A 21,895-nucleotide genomic window follows, 5' to 3' on the forward strand; every position below is an offset into this window, starting at 1 on the left:
TTTCTTACATACTGTTATATTGGCTGGGCCACAAAAATATTTGTTGTGGGCCTAGAGTTTGACATACTTGCTCTAACCCAAAGGAAGAATGAGGAGAAATGATGCCTTGGGGTGGGGAGGGGTGGGGTGGGGTGGGAAGAAGACCCTTCCAGGGAACTGCCACCACATGCGAAAACAAAAGCAAGTGCCTGGATTTTTTTAAGGAACTGAAAATTCAGTAGCGTTGAAATTTAGAGTTTAGCTAGGAAAACAATGAGAAGTAGGTGAGAATAGAGTTAACAGCTGTCCAATTTTAAGGATTTTAGAAAACATTAAGGAGAAAAGGGAAGCCATTGAAGAACTTTTAAAAGGAGAATGACTTGACCAGATTTGCATTTTAGAAAAATCACTCTGGCTGCAATTTGGAGAAGACTGGAGGGAAGTAAACCAGAGGCTGGGGTTTCAGCAAGGGCCTGGTCATCTGAACTACCCGGGTGGCCCTAGGATGGGAGCAGGTGGGCAGATTACAGAGCAGTGTCCTTGATAAGAAGACTCTGTGGTTGATTGAAAGAGGGTGAGGGGAAGAGAATGTCAAGAACAACTTCCAGGGGTCTCTTGGCCAAAGGAATATTCCTTTCACTGAGAAAACACAAGACAACAGGCAGACTGTGGACAAAGAGCTGGCTTGGGGGGAAGACAAGGAAGGAGCTTGTAAAAGTTGACTTCCTATTCAACAGAAACTTGAAAATTTTGCCTGAACTGTTTATCTTTTCTTTAGCAGAGTTGCCTTTTAACTGAGTTTCCCTTATGCTAGGGAATGTATTCCATGTGGTCTCTACCTCTATATGTAGCAACACAAAAGTGTTTTAACTCCCTCGTCTCTTCTCTTCTTTACCCTCCCGCTCTTGTGGGGAGGGAGATTCGAGGAAATCATCATAAAGAGAGGACTTGGTCACATAATAACACATTGAAGTGAATGCCATGGGAGACGTCAGTATTAGCAAGAGAAATGTTGCCTGTGAAAGGGAAGGACCCTGAGCCTTAAGGATCTGAGAAGTTAGAGCCAGGACCCTAGAGGGAGGGGATTGGGAAGGAGGGAGATAGAAGGAAGCTGCCCCTGCCCCTGGGAGGTTGGCTCTGGATTGTTAGGAAATTAGAAAAGGTTCAAAAATATTTCACACCATCCTCAGAACTCCATACGTGTGCATGGCCAGCTACCTGCAATAGCTGGTATGGACCATGCCTGAGTGTCCTCTCAAAGTGTTGAAGCCATAGCTAAGATGTTATGTGTGTGATACTGTCTGGAGTGAGTTCTGGGGAGGGTACCAGTGCTGGTGTTTCATGATGGCCTTCAGACATTTCCTAACATGCCACACTATTCCCATAACATTGCCCTTTCCTCTCTTCTCCTCTGCCTGGGGTGCTCTGTGCTTGAACTACTCCAGATTATCCCTCAGATTCCTCTAAAAGCCACCACCTCTTAGCAGTCTTTGTAGATATCCCTTCACCCCATCAAATGATGTGCCTCCACATCTTAAATTCATAGCACTCTGTTTTTTACTTCATTGTACTTACTACAGGCATTTACTATATATATATTGATTTCTGTGATTATTTATTAGTATTCATCGAATTTTCTCATCACAGGTCTTAGCACCTGGTCCAACACCTGGCAACAAAACCCTTGGATGTCAGAAGTTATTCAACAGGCGTGTTTTTTTGTTGGAGGCCTTTGACACTGCCAGAGATGTCCATAATAATGGTTAAACCTCAGTCCATTCCTGATGGAATGTCTTAAGGAGCATTGTTTAGCATGCAGTAAACATTCTTCCCACCAGGGGTCTCTTTCCCCCATCATTGGGGCCAAAAGAACTTTTTTTAAATATATAATATATTTTTATTCATTTCAGAGAGGGAGAGGGGGAGAGAGAGATAGAAACATCCATGATGAGAGAGAATCATTGATCGGTGCCTCCTGCGTGCCCCACACCAGGGATCAAGCCTGCACCCAGGCATAAGCCCTGATCAGGAATACAGGTTTATCAATGTTCAACCACTGAGCCACCACGGCCAGGCAAGAACTTACGCCTTTGTATCAGTGGTTTTGAAGCCTTGCAGCCCAAGGTGTAGTTGTGGCATACCACCACCTCTAGAACCTCAGGTCCAGTCTGAGCCTGGCAGAATCAGAATGTGCCTCCTAAGATCCTCATGTGATCCGCATACATATTAACTACTGAGAAATACTGTTCTAATTACTGTTCTACAGGGCAGTCCTAATCTGAAAAACTTGGAGGAATAACAACACCCCATCTAAATGGCATTTTTCACTTACAGAAGTACTTAGAAAGAGGTTTAGAATGTGTTTGCTTTTATTATGAATATAAAATATACATACGACATACGATACATTTACACATTTACAATTTGCCTTTACTTTCATCTTTTTGAGCAAATCCCATTCTGCATGGCCCCATTGCCCACTCCTTCCACTGCACTCCGCTCACACTCACAACATCCGCTTCACCTTAGCACAGTGCGCGACTTGGTAAGGAATACCAGGCCCAGCCGGGAAATGGCTGGCTTTCCTGTCCTTCTCTTCCATGCTACTGTTTCCTTCACTATATGCTTTTCCAGTGCCTCAGACTTCAGCAATAAAAATTCAGGAGAAAAGAGGGCGGCAATAATCACCTTTGTCTCTTAAAAACACCTTGAAATATCCTATATGAGTGAGGTGACACATAGGCAGCCACTGAGCACTGCTCATTGGCCTGGGTTACGGACTATCTACGGGAAGGCTCTGGAGCGTTGTGTACGAATCAAGCTCTGCCCACCAAACGGATGAGCATAAAGAGTATCAGTGATAGTGGAGTTCACTTAAGAATAAATAAATAAATACACAGGAATAGATACAAATAAATAGAGTGGGTTGCTCAAAGGGAAATTTCAATGCCTGTGTCCTCGTGCTTTCTCAAAACTTCATAAGGTGCAGCCTGACCATAGGTTGGTGAGGAGAAGCAGGGTTTTATAACTAAGTTGCTCTTCTCTGGGGCCGTGCCTTCCAAACGCCACCGGTGAGGAGCAGCTGAAGAAAGCCTGCAGTCGTGTCTCTTAGAATGCAGCTATGCGAGAGGTCTTGTAGGAGTTCTCTTTGAGGCTGTCAAATATCGCTTTGGTTCCATTCTGCCAGTGTAACACCAGGTCCATCGGGGTCTTCCCAGCCTAATCAAAACAGATGAGGCAATTTGACTTCCAGATGGGAGGCATCTATAAATTCACATCCTCTCTCAAGATACGTTTAATGAGGGAATGGATGGGTGTGTGTTGCTGAAGTGTTTTATGCTTTCTTCTGTGAGTGATTTGCCATTTTTATTCAAACCAGTCTTTCACTGTTTCTCATGGGAATGCTTTTGGCATTTCAGATTAGCATTTCCCCCCTCCCCTCCCCACGGGACTATTTCAGGTATTAATAAAAATCCCCAGTTCCTATCAATTTGTAAAATGATTCCTTGATTGATAAAAACTGGTGGTAACCCAGCTGCTTCAACGCCTTGGCTTAAATACTCAGGAAATGCTCAGAACTATTACTGCTCCAGGGGGTAGATTTTTCACAACTAGTTACATTGAGCTCTCTCCCAGGAAAGTTTTCTTTTCTGGAGGTGACATCAATGACATGTGTGAATAAATAATTTTTGACGCCAAAATTCTTTTTCTTTTGAATGTCTCAAGATATCACAGAAAATTAAAATTTTGTCACCTCTCAATTCTTGTCTTTAAATATGAGAGTTCTAAAACTTTCCATCTCTATTCATTCAGAAGTCTCTCTTTAACACGGAGATTGCGAATTGGCAGCTTTGAGATGCTAATCAGTCTAGAGACCTGTTTTGTGTTGGCCCAAACAGCTTAAGTTTTGTGTGTGTGTGTGTTTTGTACATTGGAATTAATTATCAACAGTTGGAAAATAAGAGATTTCCCAACTGAATTTGTGATCTCTGAAAAAAAAACTCAGAAGAGCTGGCAGCATGAGATTGGTTCTGCAGAGCAGCAACGGGCTGGATTTGGGAAGAGCCTCCACCTTGCAAAGCGATGTGCACAGATTCCTGCAGCCACCACTTAGGTTATTTATATGATCCGCCTGCCCCTGTGCATATTAGTTAGTGGCCCTGTAACCTTCACTCTGGAACTTCTCACGCATCTCTCTTGAGAAACACTTAACAGCAGACATGAAGACAGTTTGGACAACAATACAATAACATGTTGTGTGTTGTTTCCAATCCCTTCCAAGACGGTTTCCAATAGCTTATTGGTCTTTTGTGGAACATTGACCCATTGGGCCAATGACATGAATAGTTTCAGAACCCGCAGGCCTGGGTCTCACTGATACACAGAACTCTGAGCCCCATTTGTATATTTTTGGCTATTCCATAAATTCCTGGCACTCCTCTCCATTGAAATCTATCTCCTGATTTTCTGCCTAGTTACACAGTCTCCCCAATCTGTAGGCTATTTATCTCTGCGGGTAGTGTCTCCCTGGGAAAAAAAATCGTATTTTCTGCAGCTTTAGAGATTTGTTTGGATCAACGCTTTTTCTGATACTTTAAATTATTAGATAAAGCCAATCCCAAAATCAGGGGTGAGGGAATTCTTCCTTTCATGCTTTCCCACCCCAAGCAGCAGTCTCTATTTCTTGCACTTATTCTTTGTTCCTGTCATCAAGCCAATTGTTTTCATGATAATATATTCCTCTTGGTCTCATAGTAATACAATAAGGAGAAGAAATAATTCACATTATATGATCACTGGGATTTTCTTTTCCTTCTTTTTTTTTTAAAGCAATTCTCCAAAAGCTTTCAAGTTATTTTTTCAGTAATTTACACCCTTTCCTCTGGGTGATATTTTTAAAGCTTATATTAGATGATGTTTGCCTGGGAATTGGGACCATGAGGAGTTGGTTTCATTCCCTGCTTACAGATGAAGCTAAATTAATACATACTTGTAAAGGGGGCTTATACAAGCATTTTCGATGCCTAAGTATAGGAAGTTATTTTTGAGGGATGTGCAGATAAACCAAAGCGGAAAATAGATGGAGATTATCTCAAAAATACAGGCAACAGTACAGCGGCCCCTGGAAGAAAGTGGTAGCATGCGATGCTGTTGTCAGGAGGGGAGGACTGCGAACTCCTGGGGTTAGATCTTGATTGAGTTGAGTTCATCGGCTCTGGCTGCGCTGACCACTGTGGAATCTGAGACCACTTCGGGAAGGTGGTGGCTATGCCTGTCCCCCCCAGGCCGTGCTCAGCCAGGATGGCCACAGCAGATTGCACTTGTGTCCGTGGAGGCGAGCAATTGGGCCATCGTTTTATTTTCAAGACCACATTCGAAAAGAATCACTAGATACCCTATTATACACTGAAGTCATAGCAGTCACCAGGGCTCTCCCCCAACTCTGACCAGGTGACCCGAGTCTGCCAAGGTTAGCAGTGATGGAATGGACCAACCGGGGCACTGAAACCATGAGAGACGACCCCTGAAATACTAGCGTTGTGGGAGGGTTTCCAGGATGGTTTGATAAGCTGGAAATCCTGCAGGCAGGGCCCCTTGTTTGGAGCACTTACACAGTTCTTGACGCTGAGGTCCGCGCCGTACATGATCAGGAGCCGGATCATCTTGTAACGGTTCAGTCTCACGGCGTCGTGCAGCGGGGTGTCTCCTTCCTAGAGAAGCAGAGTGAACACGCTGAAGGGGGGCGGCCTGAGGGCCGAGGTGGGTGCCGCGGGTGCCGGCGTGGGGAGTAATTCCAAATCACCAAGGAGTAAACTCGGACCACTCACTCGGTCTTTGGCGTTGAGGTCCGCCTCACAGGCGATGAGGTGCTCCGCGCACTCGTAGTGGCCCGTCCTCACCGCCACGTGCAGCGCTGTGCTGAGCAACTGGGAGATGGAAGGACGAGGTTGCTTTGCTGGGCGCGAGGACCGGGCTGCCCCAGACCCCGAGGCATGTGGGGAGGCGGGGGAGTGGCCGCTATGGTACCCCACACCCAGCATGGGCTCTCAGCAGATGGCAAAGGTGGGAGGAGGGGGGGAATGAGGAATGCAGAGGGGAGGGGGAGAGGGAGAAGGACAGAGGATGAGGAAGGGGAGAGGGAGAAGGACAGAGGATGAGGAGGGGGAGAGGGAGAAGGACAGAGGATGAGGAGGGGGAGAGGGAGAAGGCAGGGGGGGGGAGGGGCGGGCGCAGGGCTGCAAGAGGAGAAATACCTTATCCCGGGCACTGATTTTTGCTCCTTTATTCAGCAACAGTTTTAAGACATCCACATTTCCTCCGCGGCTTGCCCAGTGGATGGCTGTAGATTCCAGCTATACCCGGAAGGGAAAAGGACATGGCTTACGGTAAAGAAGAATCTGGTCAGAGGAATCAGTGCCGATGTGGTGTCTGAGGCCCAGGAACACTTGCTTTGCTAGGGCATCTCGTAGCAGTGGTTGGCTCCCGTCTAGATCCCCAATTCCAACTATTGGAGTTGAAGGCTCTTTGCCAAACGTTTTACCTAAACTCCCTGGGTGCGAACGGGAGTATATGCATGCATATGTGTGCATCTGTCGTGTGCATCGTTAGGAGGCTCTTAATCTAATAAATATGTATTAAGAAGAATAAGAGCTACAATTTGTTGAGAATTTCCTCGTGCCAACGTAGTGCCAGCCACCCTCTACTTGGTCGTCTTCCTGGCAACATTATGAATGAGGTAGGTGGTACTGTGATGAGAAAATCAAGGCTCCACAGTCGTCATGTCTGTTCCCCAAGGACACACAGCTAGTCAATGGCAGGATAGATATGCAAACCCACTTTTAATCACTTTTGCCAAATACGAATACTCAAAAGTTCTAGAAAAAGTGTACTTCAAAATTCTGGCAGAATAAAAGTGGTCCCTTCCAAAAGATGTTAACTTGCATCTGACACCTCTCCCTGTGCCCCTGTTGTTTCTTATCTCCTGCCCGTTCTCGTCCCTCCTCTGTGCTAGCATGGTCTCTGCACCTCGCCCGTCATCCCTGTGGTCCCTGCATGCTGCGCCTACTCAGAGAGGGCCCCCTCCGCTGCTCTGTGTGGTTTGTCTCTGGCCTGTCATATCCCACACTCATGAATTTTAGTGTCTTTCCTTGCTAACTTCATTTTTTGTTTCTTAATTGTTTTCCTGTGTGTCTTTAGGGTTCAATTTTGACCAAATCCTTTGTATTCTTCATGTACCTTTTCCACTTTGCTCTAAAGTCAAATTGAGCTGCATTTAAATAAATAAAGCATTTTCCAGCTCAATTTCAGTTCATAAAATACGCTGTATACTGGTCTTTGTAGAAATCACAGTGTTGAATTATTGAGGTCTGAAAAGCAGCTGCTTTCCATAGATGCAATTCATTTAGTATGCAGTCTAGCCCCAAATCACATCTACGGCAGTCGGCATCTATCATATAAGGCATGCAGTGAGAGAATTCTGATTCATTGCTGGCAGCCCAGGGGCCGCGCGCAGACTGCCGTGTATAATGGAAGGGCGGGGATGTTGAAAGGCGAGTGTCGACTGTATTACTTCTCAGTAATGCTACTGACTTGATAATGACCCAGCTCTCTGATGAGGATATTGAATTCTGCTCAACAGCTTTCACTTCCTTCTTTTCCCTGGAACACTTCTCTCCTTTTCAGTATGTATAGAAAATACTTTCCACATGACCTAGTCCCATCTCTTGTGTGGAGAAATAAGCTTTTGCCTAGTTCTCTCAGATCAATTTCCAATCCAATCAGCCCAGTGTTTCATTTTAGCTTTTCTCAAGCTTCATATAGTCTATACATTTTGGCTTATTTCCAAGCGAAGAAATATATTCACCATATCACGGAATTCGATCTGTGCTCCAGCTTCCAGTAACTTCTCCACAATTGCCAGGTGTCCTTCCAAGCATGCTCTATGCAGAGCTGTCCGTTTATACTGTCAGGATAGAGATTAAAAGAGAGAAATGCATATAAAAATGTGCATAAATCCTTTCTAGTGGGTATGAATCTCAGGACTCTGATGACCTAATTGATAGAAACTGGAGTGCTTCTTTATGAATTAGAAATGTTAAATTCACTAAAATTGCAGAACTAGAACAATTATCCTGCAACTGAGATTTGTGCTTCCTGCAAAGTACATTTCTAAGTGCCTAGAAGTCTACATATTGAGATGTGAACTTGAAGGTTCAAGATGACCTAAATGCTAATTTTTCCCTCTGTTGTATTTTGCACCTTCATTGTTTGTGTGATATTTATCATGCAGATGAGACCGTTTTCTTTCACCTGGGACTGTTGGTAAGTTAAATATCAAAAAGTATTCAATTCATTTTAAGAAAATGGGAGCACTCATTTTTAGTTCAACTTCAGAAATGATTCCCCATTTACATTTCTGAATACAAAAAGGATTAGTGATTTCTGGTAAATTGGCTTCATACAAATAGGTGAATTAGACTTATTAAAGCTGCAACAACTTTAAGCATTACAGATAAGGACACTGAGATTGAGGAAATGCAAATTAGCTGCTAAAAATCAAGTAGCGAAGTAGAGATAGAACTGGCACGTGAACACTAGTCTCTGAACTTCCCACCTAGAGCAGATGTGTTTTGGTCCAATCAGAGATGATGCTAATTATATACAGGGTGTCCCCCAAAATGCATAGACATTTTGAATAATTATTAACTCCAGTGGGTTAAATCTGAAAAGAAAGAAACATCAATTGAGCTATCAGAAAAAAGTGTATATACATTTTTGGAGGGACACTCTATTTCTGCAAAGGTAGTTTGTTGGCCTGGCCTTATTAAAAGCCTATCCAAAGGATCTAAGAAGTTAAAGGCGAGTGAAAAATCAGCCAAAAATATATGAGTGCAAAAATTTATTCAGTCAATAGCACTAATCCAGGTTTGTGTGTGTGTGTGTGGGGGGGGGAGGGTTTGGACCACTGTACTCTTCTGTTAAGCTGCTGACATATGTGGCAACAGCTGGGGAAGCTGTTTCAGGTGGATTGATTTTTGGCACCATGTTAGCAAGGCTGCAGTAAAGCCGAAGAAACACAAAATTAATGAGCTGGGTTTTGCAGTGCTTTGTGCAAGCCTTACCTCATCACAAGCATCTGGATTGTTCTTGTCTGACAAGAATTTTTCTACTACTGGCAATTTATTCTCCAGGGCAGCCTTCAGAAACCGGGGCACATCCACAGGTTCTGTCTAAAGCCAAAATAGGGTGAGAGTTACCCAGGAGCGGCCCAACATTCAATCAAACCCTCCACAGGTTTATTCCCCTGTAGCACACACGCCAGACATGTAAGACTACAAAGCCTAAAAGCCCTTACGATGATTTCAGGTTCAGGTTCCTTCACAACCGGAACTTTAGTTTTCCTGTATTTTTTCTTTTTCTTCAGTTGAATGATAACTTCAAGGTCTTCTAAATTTTCAAGCTTTGATCTTTGTTCTAGTTTTTTCTTCTTGAGCTAAAAAAGAAATCTGTGCTTCAAAATATGTTGAGTTCTACTGACAAGCATTCTGGTTGTGTCTAAACAAAACCTGCAAGTTCTGAGATAAGTATGTGTACAGCTTGAGCAAAAGAATAGAAAAAATAAATCTTTGATTTCAGTTTAGTCATTTCTTATTTGAGGATTTGGGGGTCAGATTTTTTAATTAATTGCCTTCAGCTTCACTTATCTTGCATGTAGCATCAGCTTTTGACTAATTGGAGACAGGATCTAGCCTCTAAGTGATGATTTTGTAATTACTCCCATAAACAAACCCCAGATTTCTGTCGAATTTCTTCATCATACTCAAGAATTTTTTTTTTTTACCCAAAATACTCTAATAATGAGTGCTAAGCTTTGAAATATCAATGCCAATCTCTTTCAGGTGGCCCAGTAAGCAGGGACTATGAAACAGACTGTCCAAGGACTACAGCTAACTAATGCATGTTTTATCTGTGGTTAGTAAGTAATGAAAATTCACCCAGGAACACAGATCTTAGCAACACAGATAGTAGACACAGCCAAACAATGATCCTTAGACCACAAACCACGTTACTGAGAGAAAGGGGTCTCTCTTTCTTGGGATTAACTAGATGCATGTGACATCAGGAATTCACTGGACACGTTTCTCTTTCCAAGTCTTTCATTCAGAACATGGTCAGAGAACCTTCCATCATTGATTCAGAATCTGGAGGACGTAGTCTCGTCAAAGAGTTCTTTCCCACAATGTATCCCATGGAAGTTGTCTCTTTATGGGGGTTCATATTTGGTATGAAACACCTTTGGGGTGGTGGCATTTATTTTGTTTCTCTCTTTGCTTCTTCCTGCTTGGCACCGCCTTTTCCCTACGCTATCCCTAACCTCCCACTGGTGGATCCCATGGGAAGTTCTTACCTCTGCCTCTCGCTGTTTCTCAATTTTCCACTGCTGCTCTGCAAGGCTCACTGAGTGGGCCGGAAGTGTTTTCAGGTCCTCGTGCTTCTCCAAAGTAACAGCAGCTTCATACTCTCCATCTGTGAAATCCTCCGGGAGGAACTCCCCAGTGTCCCCACTGCCATTCTTCTTCCCTGTGACCTGCGAGGGGAGAAGATGGCGGGTCAGAGTAGCAGGGCTTGTCCTGGGGTCGTCCTCTGTGAGGATGCTGCAGGAGGCCCCTGGTCCTCCCTGGCAACAGCCGCCCCCGTGCAACTGTCAGGTCTCAGGTGTGACCCATTGCTGCGATGTTCCAGGACTGCCTTCAGGTACTTGTCCTGCTGTCATAGTTAAATCAAGGTTTAGGTTAGATTGATATGCTGAAGTACACTTAATCCACTGAGTCACGTTTCTCCTAGGAAAATCAAAACCACCCCCTCTGAATACTTCCAATTCTTTCATCTTGTTACTTTTGATAACTCTTGGCCTTGAGTTGAAAAGTTTTCTGACACATGTTCTTGCCATAGAGCTTCTTCCCTGAGGCGTTTTGATAATGACATGTGAGTGTACACTTTAGTAATAAAACCAAAAAGGAAAAGGTATTAAATAGGAAACGTGTAGAAAATTCATTGCTCCCAGCTCCATTTTTCCGGTTTCACTCATTTTATCACATAAACCAACCATTTTCCATATACGACATTTTCACTGTGCATTATATACCTGTGCATTATGCCTAAAAGAAAAAAGGACATTTTCATTTTCAAATTAAAACCAAGACCAAACCAGTTTTCATTGCATAAAAATAACATGTCTTACGTACCAGCTCTTCCACTTTCAGCATCATCATGATGGTCTGAAGTTTGTCTGTATGTTTTTCTCCTGCGGAATGAATCCCTTCAGGCGGCCCTGCTGGGCTCCTCCACGCGGGGCAGCTTATATAGCCAGGGCTGGGTGAGATAATCTTCCAACCTGGGAACCCAAGTAACACCCCCGCCCCCACCAGTGGCCAGCTCAGAGGCAGGTGAATTTTCGTTCCAGACTCAATGTCTGGGAAGCAGAAGAGGGAGGAGATGACAGGCAGCCCCACTGAATATGTGAATCAAGAGGAAATGTGAGAGGGCCATTCCTTTGGCAGTGACCACACCGCTCAGCAATGCCAGTCATCCTATTTATCGGGAAGCCAGGGGACAGCTGCCTGTGGATATTGCACCACAACACTGCTCTTTTGCCTTCTTTGTCAGCTTTCATATGACTGACTCTATCAGGAAAATGTAAATACCCTGCACATCACACTCCCGGTAATATCTTTCTGATAAGCGGACTTATCAGCACTTCACTTGGGGGAAGTGTTACTTCAGGACATCCTAGTCCCATGGGTAAACAGCCTGAGAGGAAAGGATCCGAGTCTGCATGGCCCTTGTCTATATCGGTTGGAATTCTCTGGAGTGATGTCTCGGGCTAAAAAGGCCCCATGACATGCCTTCTTGCCATCGTTATAAGAAATTGAAAGCATTCAGTAATGCACTTTTGTTTTATGGCGTCATTGGCCATAATTAGCATATGACAGACACACTTACTGTCTTCTAAAACAGCATACTTACTGGAGCAGTTTTTATTCAAAAAGGATCCAAATGGTCCAGGGAGAGATTATATGAGACCAGTTATTTGCCACGGTATGACCTTGATTAGGTCATAGAGCCAAAGTTCTCAGATGCTGTGGGTAAAAGACACCGATGGGAGCTTGTCGAAAATGCAGACCCCTGGGCCCCTCTTCAGAGCATCCGAGTCCATTTATGGTGAGCCCTAGGAATCTGTATTTTCAAAGCACTCAGATCATTGGGATGCATCAAAGTTTGAGATGCATTGCCAGAGAAGCAAAGAGCTGTGCTTTGGGCAGGGATGTTTCAGGTTTCTCATCTCTGAGGTGCCACGTTATGTAAAAATATTTAGGTCTCATCTTGACCGGCGTGACTCAGTGATTGGAGAGTCAGTCCGCACACCGAAGGATCTCGGGTTTGATTCCGGGTCAAGGGCACGTATCTGGGTTGCAGGCTCCATCCCTAGCCCCAGTTGGCGCATGTGCGGGAGGTAACCAGTCGTTTTTTGAGAGATGTGTCTCTCTCACATTGATGTTTCTCTTTCTCCTCTCTCTCTCTCTCTCCACCCTCCTCCCTACCACTCTCTCTCTGAAAATCTATAGAAAAAATATTCTTGGGAGAGGATTAAAATATATATAGGTTTCTTAATAGTTAAAGGAGAAATGGGTTACTATCTTCAAAGCCATTTAAAACCTTTTTTTAGCAAAAGAAACAAAGGAAGAGGGAAAGAGTATTAATGAGGGGAGTGCTAATTAGGATGTTATAGTGACCTTTCTGTGTCTACACGCCTTCAAACTTACCCAGTCAACAAACCTGGCTGCCATTCTCTCCTGCCCCTTCTACTAATTAGCCCATGGATGGTTTCTCTGGAACTTTCTGAATGAGACATTGACTCCTAAAACTAAACACTGGCCGAGAGGGACCCTCCCCATAATCCCTATGTCTGTTTTGATCTCCTGATTTTATCTCCTAAAGGAGTTTTATCTAAAGGAAATTTCCTGGTGTTTTCTTTGAGATGGCGATAGCTGTTACCATGTTCATTGGTCTCTTTACGTAAGAAGAGGCCATTTAAATTTTTCCTACCATTTCTTATGCCTTTTTGTCCTAGGTCAGACTCAACCTGAGGGGAGTGTTAGGAGTTATCTTGGGGGAAGAGTCATGGATTATTTAAGAGTTATTATTATTATTATTATTATTGATTTTACAGAGAGGCAAAGAGAAAGAAAGAGATTTGTTGTTCCACTTATTTCTGCATTCACTGGTTGATTCTTATATGTTCTGGGACTGGGGATGGAACCCACAACCTTGGTGTATTAGGACAACACTCTAACCAACTGAGCTACCTGGCCAGGACCTGTTTATGAGTCTTGAAGATGGAATCCCAGAGCTATTGGTGCCCTCAAAGTTCAAGTGCTTTCATTTTACAGAAAGGAAGTCTAGCAACAGACACATTAAGTAACTTCCTGTAGATACACAACTCATTGGTGGATGCAGGTTTAAGAGTTTTCATTCCATCCAACAGAAGCAGAGAAGCACTGATCTCAGAGCAGATTTTCTAGGGCAGTTCATACCTAGACCCACTCAGGGCCCAACCAAAACTGATGAAAAGGCTCTTCAGTGTTCAGATCACCTGAGAGAATGCAAGTAAAAGTGGGTAGGATGGCTCACCAGGCCCATTCCCTCCGCTAGCCACTTAATCATCCCCTCCATCCTGGCTGGTTCTGTACAGACGGCTCCAGGAAGCCTTGAAGAAAACTTTCAAAGGATGGCACTTGAGGAAGGGTTGATGGAACGGACTGAACTTAAAAAAGGGAGCAAGCTGGGCAGATTCTCAGATACCTTCAGGGCTGGCAAAATCACCACCAGGCCTCTCCTTTCCCCATGTTGGTACCGTTTGTCACAAAATCCGAGAGGATTTAGGTACATTTAGACATTTAGCTCCCAAAATTGTATTTTCAAATCATTATTCATCGAAATTGCAAACAAAGCTTCTCAACTAGAAGAGAGTTCATTGTCACTTGTTTTTAAGGAGCTTCCATCCATAAAAGTTCCCCTAGCGGGGTAAATCCCAAAATGTGTAGACTTGGCTTTATCCTAGCCTCAGAGTAGGCATAACCTTTTCTTATCAAGATGAATTGAGACAACAAAGCTCCAAGTTGGTTCTGCAATCGGTGCCAACAATCTATGACCAGAATGAGCAGGGCACTGGTCCCTGAGCTTTGCCAGTTCCCTCTTGAGCCTTTCCCCACTGCCTGCAGGATTTGTGCATTTCAGTGGGACCAGAATATAACCTGTTTACAGCTTATAAAGGAGAAACTGAGAGGCAGGGCCTAAAGCACTTCTTGCTGCCACCCAGGGTTTGAAAGACATGCCCAGATTCCTCCCGTGCTCATGTGCAATGGCTTGGCTCCAAGGATGATTTCATCTTTCCAAATTTTAAGATACATCTACTCAGACATTTTCTTTTTCTTACTATATTTCCTTAACTATGTAGGTATAGATAGATCTAGATCTAGATCTAGATATTTGTTTTTGTTAAAAATTAAAACATGGCTCAGTTGGAGCATCATCCTGTATACCAAAAGGTTGCAGGTTCGATTCCCTGTCAGGACACATACCTAGGTTTCGGGTTCAATATCTAGTCAGGGTGTGTATGGGAGGCAGTCAATCGATATTTCTCTTTCACATCGATGTTTCTCTCTCTCTCTCTCTCTCTCTCTCTCTCTCTCTCTCTCTCTCCCCCTTTCTCCAAGGTCAATGAACATATCCTTGGGTGAGAATTACAAACAAAACTTTTAAGTATCAGAAGATTGCCTAATTACAACCTTACTGAGTGTCGATTTGGTACTTGACCACCCACCCCCTCAATAATATGTTTTAGAGATTGTCTTTCTATCTCATTATTTTAAACAACTTCATGGATTTATTTCCATGTATGGATATACCATTGCCTATTTAGCCACTCTCGTATTTAGAGCATATAGGCTGTTTTTTTTCGAAAAGGTCACTTTCATGTGCTACAATCAAAGGCACCTGATAGCACATAGAATGTTATTGTTATTAATACTCCTTGTCCTTAGAACACCTTCCTAGACACTGACAGGAAGGCCTCCAAGACCTGGAGCCAGATTCTCACTTAGAAGACACCTTGTTCCGCTGTTGTACTTAAAATTGCTCATTTTGCCATCCCTCTTGATAGCCTTCCCAGGCCCAGCTGCTACTCACCTTCCTTGGCTCGGAGAAGTAGCTGACTCTGCCTGACTAGGAATGCAAGTATCCTACGGCCAAGCCCTGGTTCAGTTACACACTCGAAAGTGCCAAAGGGAGGTCACAAAGTGAAGCAAACAAGGTTCAAGGTTGTTTCCCCTCCCCCGCCAACCGGAATGGAATCACCTGTACTAGTTGAAAGGCCAAAAGTACTGAGCCATTCTGAGCAGGACTGTGGTGTCTGCTGTCATCCCTTCTTAAATTACAGAGTCAAGATTGACGTCCTCTTCTCGGGGCTCTGAGAAGAAGACGCATGCACGCAGGTGTGAGCAACATAGGACACGTTCTTTCCGCGGTTATCAGCGGCCTCCAACATTGGAGATCAGCAAAGGCTGTGCAAGACTTGCCCCCCAGACCTTTCAGCAGGTGCCTTGTTCCAGGAACTAATGTGTTTTAACTCCGACTCTGTCACACATGCAAACCCCTGTCAGCGACGCGACCGCATGGCTGTTCCGTAAACTCAGCCAGACAGCCTCTGTTCATGTAGGCCCTCGGGCAGTGTTCAGGATAAAAGGTTCACTTCAAGATAAAGGAAACCACGTTCTAGCAGCAGATTTCAGCCCTTTGCTAGTCTATTATGTGTCAGGCGTTTTCTAACACCAGCAGACAAACTGCCCTGCTAGAGAAGGCGGCAGTTGTATACGTATGAAGTTGTGAAGAATCAAGGGCGTGGGATTTGAATCCTGGCTCTGCCCTGTGTCTAGTTGAGCAAGTCTCTTTACCTCTTAGAGGCTCAGATCCTCATGTTACCAAGGACAGCTCTGAACAAAATGATTTCCGGGGCCCTACAGTTTTATTGCGGTCTCAAAACTACTGAATCAAAAGGTAGAAATAGACAGTAATGGCTGCAGCAGGCAGCAGAGTGGATTCTCCAAAGCCTCTAAAATAGGAAGTGGTCCAGAAAGCCTTCACCAGCCCAGTGTATTTCAACCATTTTTAAGGCATGCCCCCATTCGATAACTGTGAAAAATCTCAGTTCTAGCCAGTGTGGCTCGGTGGGTTAGGTGCGGTCCTGTGCACTGCAAGGTTGCCGGTTCAATTACCAGTCAGGGTACATGCTGAGGTTGCAGGCTCCATCCTGGTAGGGGGCATGCAGGAGGCAGCCAGTCGATGTTTCGCTCTCACACTGGTGTTTCTCTCCCTCTCCCTTTCTCTCTCTCTTTCTCAAAATAAAAAAATAAATCCCACACCTTCTGTTAACATGCATAGAAATGTCAAGATCAACTTGAGGTCCAAACCAAATCAAAGCAGTGGCAATTTTGAATATGTTTTTCTAAACGTCCCTGGACCTTAGAGATTTTGATAAGGCTTCCCTCCTCCTTCCCCTCTGAGAATATCTGCCCAAATTCTTCCCTTTGCTGGAGTCTGTGTCTAAAAGGTAGTAATAAAAGATCAGGAAGGGCTGTCAGTGACTTTATATTAAAATTCTTATTTCTCCAAACAATGGATTCTTTTTGAGGCCCTTACACTAATTCTTACAGTCTTAGTAAGGCAAAGCCTCTACCAATCAACTTTCTGAGACCGTGATAAGGATGAGTGGACTGTCTGTTACAACTTGGAGAAGAATGGGTGTGTTGGAGAATGAGCTCATGTGAATGCATAATGATTCCCTCTTCTGCCCCCAAACTTTCTGAAAAGCTGAACTTACTTCATGAGATGAAATTTCACTGAATGGACAGTAGGATGATAGAGAGTTTGCACTGAGGCATTTTTTAAAAAGGAAGTCTGATTGTCATAGTAACGCTCTGAAAAGGCTTTGATGCAACCTTGGAATTACTTCACATCCAATTACACAGGACATCCACTTGGGGTGAGAGATAAGTGCTTCTGTGCCTGCAAACACAGGAAGAAAATCCATTTACCCTTTTTAGCCAACTTATTAAAGCAGGGGAGAATTATTTTTAAAATGCAATTTCTGACTTCAAATAAGGAGGAGTCTTAGAAAAAGATTTCTTGGTGTAGTTTAGAGTTTCCTAATAAAAGAGAAAACACTGCAAGAAATCGCAAGTAGGGGTTCTCTGGGAAGCAGAGAGGTTTAGGGCTGGTAACAGCACTGAGTGGTCATGGAGTCCAGTCCTTGGTCATCAGGAAGGACCAGCTCAGGCAGGCAGGACCTCTTACCTTAAGGACTAAAACCTCCCTGTGTACACATCCTGATGCTGGAAGGCTCACTGCCACAGTTTCTTACGTTTTCCTGAAAGCTTGGCACCTTCGTCTGTCTGTCTCATTCTAGCTTCAGGACAGACCATCACCGTCCGAGACATTTGCTGAGTACTTTTGTACAATGAGTCTTGCTAGGTCAGCAGAGAAAAGCTGGAAGATGAAGTTCCTGCCATTGAAATCCTACAGGAACTGCCCCGTGCCATCAGCTCAAAGCCATTCTTATAACTAGGTATTGTTAAGCTCTTCAGAACATCACATTTTGGAACATAGAAAGAGCTTCAATATGTCTTGCCCATCCCCTAAATAAACACATTGGAACAAGGTAAGTGGTTTGCCCCAAATCACATGCAGAGTCAGGATACAAATCGAGGTCTCTCTACATCCAGGCCAGATGAAAAGTATCTCAGCATTTTTCTTCACAAAGATATGCTAGCTGATATCTACTGCTCACCTCCCTTCTAAGTAAATACCCATACAGTATATGTATTTTTATTTCATGTTTTCTGTCTCCCTCCTTCCTATACAGAGATTTATAGCTCTGTCACTTTAAAAAATATGTATAGGCTCCCATTCCTTGGAGAAATAGCTGATTCCAGGTCTGGAGCAGGGAAGGTACAAGATGAACTTAGAACTGTCCCTGCTGGAAGGCAGGCAGATACTCATGGACCAGTGGGGGCTTGCCCAAAGGAGCAGCTGTAAGGGGCTCGTGCTATCTAAAGCTGGGATATGCTGAGTGCGGAAAGAATAATGATGGTAATTTATGAATGCAACAAGTAACCTATTGAGTCCATAGCGATACTCAATACATACATGATGTAAATGTATAAGAAAGTAAATAGACAGGGAAAGGGGAAAGGAAAAGCTCTTCTTTACAGAAGAATGCCAGGTAATCAATGGAGAGAAAAGGACAACATTAGAAAGTTCACTATTTTACCACCCCCAGTGAAATAGCTAACTCGGGCCAGGATCATCAAGGAACACTAAAACCACTTTGTGAAATGTCACTGGGTGTCAGGATATTCTCATGGTATTAAAGGATCACACAGATTACTTGTTAAATACGAAGCGGCAAAGGCACCTTTACAATGGAGAGACCCGGCCAGCACCCCCTTCACCACTGAGCAAACTTATGATCAAGAGAAGTGCTAGGGCCCAGGTATCAGTATTTTTTAAACCTTTCCAGCTGATTCTAACTTCCAGCCAGAATTGAGAATGCCATCCTAGTGCTTAGATTCACACGAATATATTTGTAAGCTTACATACATATTTTCTTAAAGTTGTAGTAAACAAGCCACCCTTAAGCACGGTCTCAGAATTGAGATGGTTAAAGGCTCTGCCTTACTAAGACTATGGAAAAAAAATACATACATCATAAATATAATTTATTCATTCAACAAACGTTTATTTAGCCTGTCCTGTGGGACAACTTGACATTACGCGTCTCCTGAAGTGTTGCAGTAAGAAGCCCACACCATTACTTATGTAACATGCTAACCAACAATGCTGAGCCTGAATCGTCATGGACAGCATTCAGACAAATCCAGAATGTTGGATATTCAACAAGACAACTAGTTGGACTCTTCAAAGAGGTCAATGACTTGAACAAAAAAGAAGTAGGTGATTGTTCTAGAAACTAATGAGATATAACAATCAAACAAGATGCATGAACGTTGCTTAGATTTTGTAAAAAAAATTTTAAATGCCATCAAATACATTTTTGGGACAATTAAATTTGAATATAGACTTATTTTTAGACACTTATTAATAGACAGTTTTCTTATGTATAATAATGGGTTGAGGGTAATATGGGAGAGCGTCCTTATTCTAAGGAGATATAGTCTAAAGTATTTAGGGATGAGGTGTCATGATAACTGATTTCAAATGGTTAGCAAGAAAAGTTAAGTGTGTGTGTGTGTGTGTGTGTGTGTGTGTGTGTGTGTGTGTGTGTAGAAGGTGGCTCAGCTTGGCATGGAAGAGGATGGAAGCCAGGGAGCCAGTAGAAGGTGGCTCAGCTTGGCATGGAAGAGGATGGAAGCCAGGGAGCCAGGTGTCTGCGGGCACACGGCCCTGCCAGGCAGTGTCCAGAGCCCCAGGAATGCCAGGGATGAGGCTCCTGTGGGCAGTGCTCTCAGCTGCATCCGCTTCCCGTGCTGCCAGCTGGGCAGAAGGTTGGGGAAAGAACAACGGCTTGCCTGTGACCTGCTTTCTCGCCACCCACCACAATCTAACTGGAAATGGCAAGATGTTTCTTTGAGGGTACAAAAACGCAGGCGTCCATCAGCACACACTGGATCAGGCAGCCGATGGATCCAGGGCAGACTCGAACGTTTGTTAAGCCTTCGCAGTCAGGAGACCCCAACTCCATGGTGACCCTGGGAGCCTCACAGCAAGGCAACAGCAGACCTTTCTTCATTGTACCTCCTTTAATGCCACCAAAGCAACACATTGTTACTAAAAGTTTTCTAAGATCCTACCAGTTGATGACTTAGTACTCCATTTCCAAATTCTGGGGTTGAAGAAACATATATTAAGAAAGGGCTGGCATATGAATAATAATAATAAAAAGCCCCAGGAGCTTAAAGGAGGAGGAGAGCACCAGCGCATTGGTGGGGGATTCTGGGGTGAGTGACAGACCCTGGGGGCTCGGCTGAAGGCCAACCAGATAAAGGTGTTCTTTCCCCCTCTTTCTCTTTCTTTTAAATATATTTTTATTGATTTCAGAGAGGAAGGGAGAGGGATAGAGAGACAGAAACATCAATGTTGAGAAAGAATCATTGATCGGCTGCCTCCTACACATCTCCTATTAGGGATCGAGCCCACAACCTGGGCATGTGCCCTGATCTGGAATCAAACCGTAACCTCCTGGTTCATAGGTCGGCACTCAACCACTGAGCCTCATCAGCCGGACTCGTTTGCCATCTCTTTAATTTCTTTCCTCCCTTAATCCCTTAATCCTTCCTCTCTCTCTGTCTCTGTCTGTCTCTGTCTCTCTCTCTCTCTCCCCCTCCCCTCCACCCCCCTCCATCCCCCTCCAACCACCCCCACACACACACACACACCAACCAGTAAATGAAACTACAATGAAGCTCAGATTGGCCTCAGCCTCCACCCCCGGCCACCTGGTGTGTGGAGCCATGCCATCTTCATAGTGGCTGAGAAGGAGGTTCAGACCCTTTTCACTAGAAAAGCCCCCCAGGCATGTCATCTCTTTCCTGTGTAGACCTGCAAGGGAGGTAAGTGATCTTACCTCTCCCGCTTGGAAGGAGCCTGGCAGTGCTTTCTGAACTGAGTTCACAAGAAAGGGAAGAGCCTGTGTGGAAAGACACACTCTTCGGCTGCCAACACAAGCAGATCTTGTAGGGTGGAGGGAAACTGTAACCCCTCCAGGATCTTTGCTCTCCTTGGGAGCCCAGGCTCTCGGGTTTCACAAAGGAATTTACAGAGCAGACTGACGCCTCTGGGGTTGGAATCAGCTCAGGACTAAGTGGAGAGCTTGAAGAGGGACAGGCATCCTTCTCGGCTTTGAGCGGGCTGGGGATTGTTTACCAGGGGATGAAAATGTCCTCTCACTGAAAAGGAATGTTTGGCAAGGAAATGACCTCTGGAGGCACAACCCAGTTGCTCCCTCAGGGACTCAGACAGGGTTGGTAACAGATCAGAACCACCGACCTGGACAGAGCGTACTGGGCAGGGCCTGGGAGGGGGCTAGGATCTCGGGAGCTTTGTGCTGTTTAAAGCAACCCCTGCCTTCAGAGGACAGCTGTCCTCTTTTCCAGGTAAATTAGGCACAGCAAAAGAAGGAGAAGGAAAACTGAGCTTAGAAATCATCCTATATAATAAAGAAGTAATATGCAAATTGACCATCACACCTTCACACAAGATGGCTGTCCCCATGTGGTCACAAGATGGTTGGCAGGGGAGGGCAGTTGTGGGTGATCAGGCCAGCAGGGGAGGGCAGTTGGGGCGACCAGGCCAGCAGGGGAGGGTAGTTAGGGGCTACCAGGTCAGCAGGGGAGGGCAGTTAGGGGCAACCAGACCTGCAGGGGAGGGCAGTTAGGGGTGACCGGGTCAGCAGGAGAGGGCAGTTGGGGGTGACCGGGCCTGCATGGAAGGGAGGGCAGTTGGGAGGGACCAGGCCTGCAGGGGAGGGCAGTTGTGGGTGATCAGGCCAGCAGGGGAGGGCAGTTGGGGGGGAACAGGCCTGCAGGGGAGGGAAGTTGGGGGTGACCAGGCCTGCAGGGGAGGGCAGTTGGGGGCGACCAGGCCAGCAGGGGAGGGCAGTTGGGGGGACCAGGCCAGCAGGGGAGGGCAGTTAGGGGCAACTGGGCCGGCAGGAGCGGGCAGTGGGGACGATGGGGCCAGCAGGGGAGGGCAGTTGGGGGTAATTGGGCCTTCAGGGGAGCAGTTAGGCATCAATCAGGCTGGCAGGGGAGTGGTTAGGGGGTGATCAGGCTGGCTGGCA

The 21,895-nt window shown here is 44.9% G+C and overlaps 1 protein-coding gene across 2 annotated transcripts; it reads right to left on the minus strand.

Annotated features, from left to right (window-relative positions):
* Nucleotides 1–1,953: 1,953 nt before the first annotated feature.
* On the minus strand, nt 1,954–20,804 carry ANKRD1 (ankyrin repeat domain 1). 2 transcript variants are annotated; one of them, XM_079793587.1, is made up of 12 exons: nt 20,681–20,804; nt 17,392–17,583; nt 16,919–17,103; nt 11,226–11,374; nt 10,388–10,567; nt 9,335–9,472; nt 9,102–9,209; nt 7,844–7,942; nt 6,234–6,332; nt 5,808–5,906; nt 5,592–5,690; nt 1,954–3,198 (listed from the first exon to the last, which is right to left on the minus strand). In XM_079793587.1, the coding sequence occupies exons 4-12, from the start codon at nt 11,250–11,252 to the stop codon at nt 3,088–3,090; spliced, it is 960 nt and encodes a 319-aa protein (XP_079649713.1). In that variant the 5' UTR covers nt 11,253–11,374; nt 16,919–17,103; nt 17,392–17,583; nt 20,681–20,804; the 3' UTR covers nt 1,954–3,087. The 2 variants fall into 2 exon arrangements, with proteins under 2 accessions (XP_079649713.1, XP_079649714.1); XM_079793588.1 differs by lacking the exons at nt 16,919–17,103; nt 17,392–17,583; nt 20,681–20,804 and having other exon boundaries at nt 11,226–11,491.
* Between the last annotated feature and the right edge of the window lie 1,091 nt (nt 20,805–21,895).

This window comes from Cnephaeus nilssonii (genome assembly GCF_951640355.1).
Source record: "Cnephaeus nilssonii genome assembly, chromosome: 16".
Taxonomy (NCBI): Eukaryota; Metazoa; Chordata; class Mammalia; order Chiroptera; family Vespertilionidae; genus Cnephaeus; species Cnephaeus nilssonii.

Coding starts and splice junctions, on each gene's coding strand:
- ANKRD1 (XM_079793587.1), bottom strand. CDS start 11,252: ATGATGATGCTGAAAGTGGAAGAGCTG. Junction 10,568..11,225: donor TGCTGAAAGTGGAAGAGCTG/GTACGTAAGACA, acceptor CTCCCCTCGCAG/GTCACAGGGAAGAAGAATGG. Junction 3,199..5,591: donor ACCTCAGCGTCAAGAACTGT/GTAAGTGCTCCA, acceptor TGTTTTGATTAG/GCTGGGAAGACCCCGATGGA.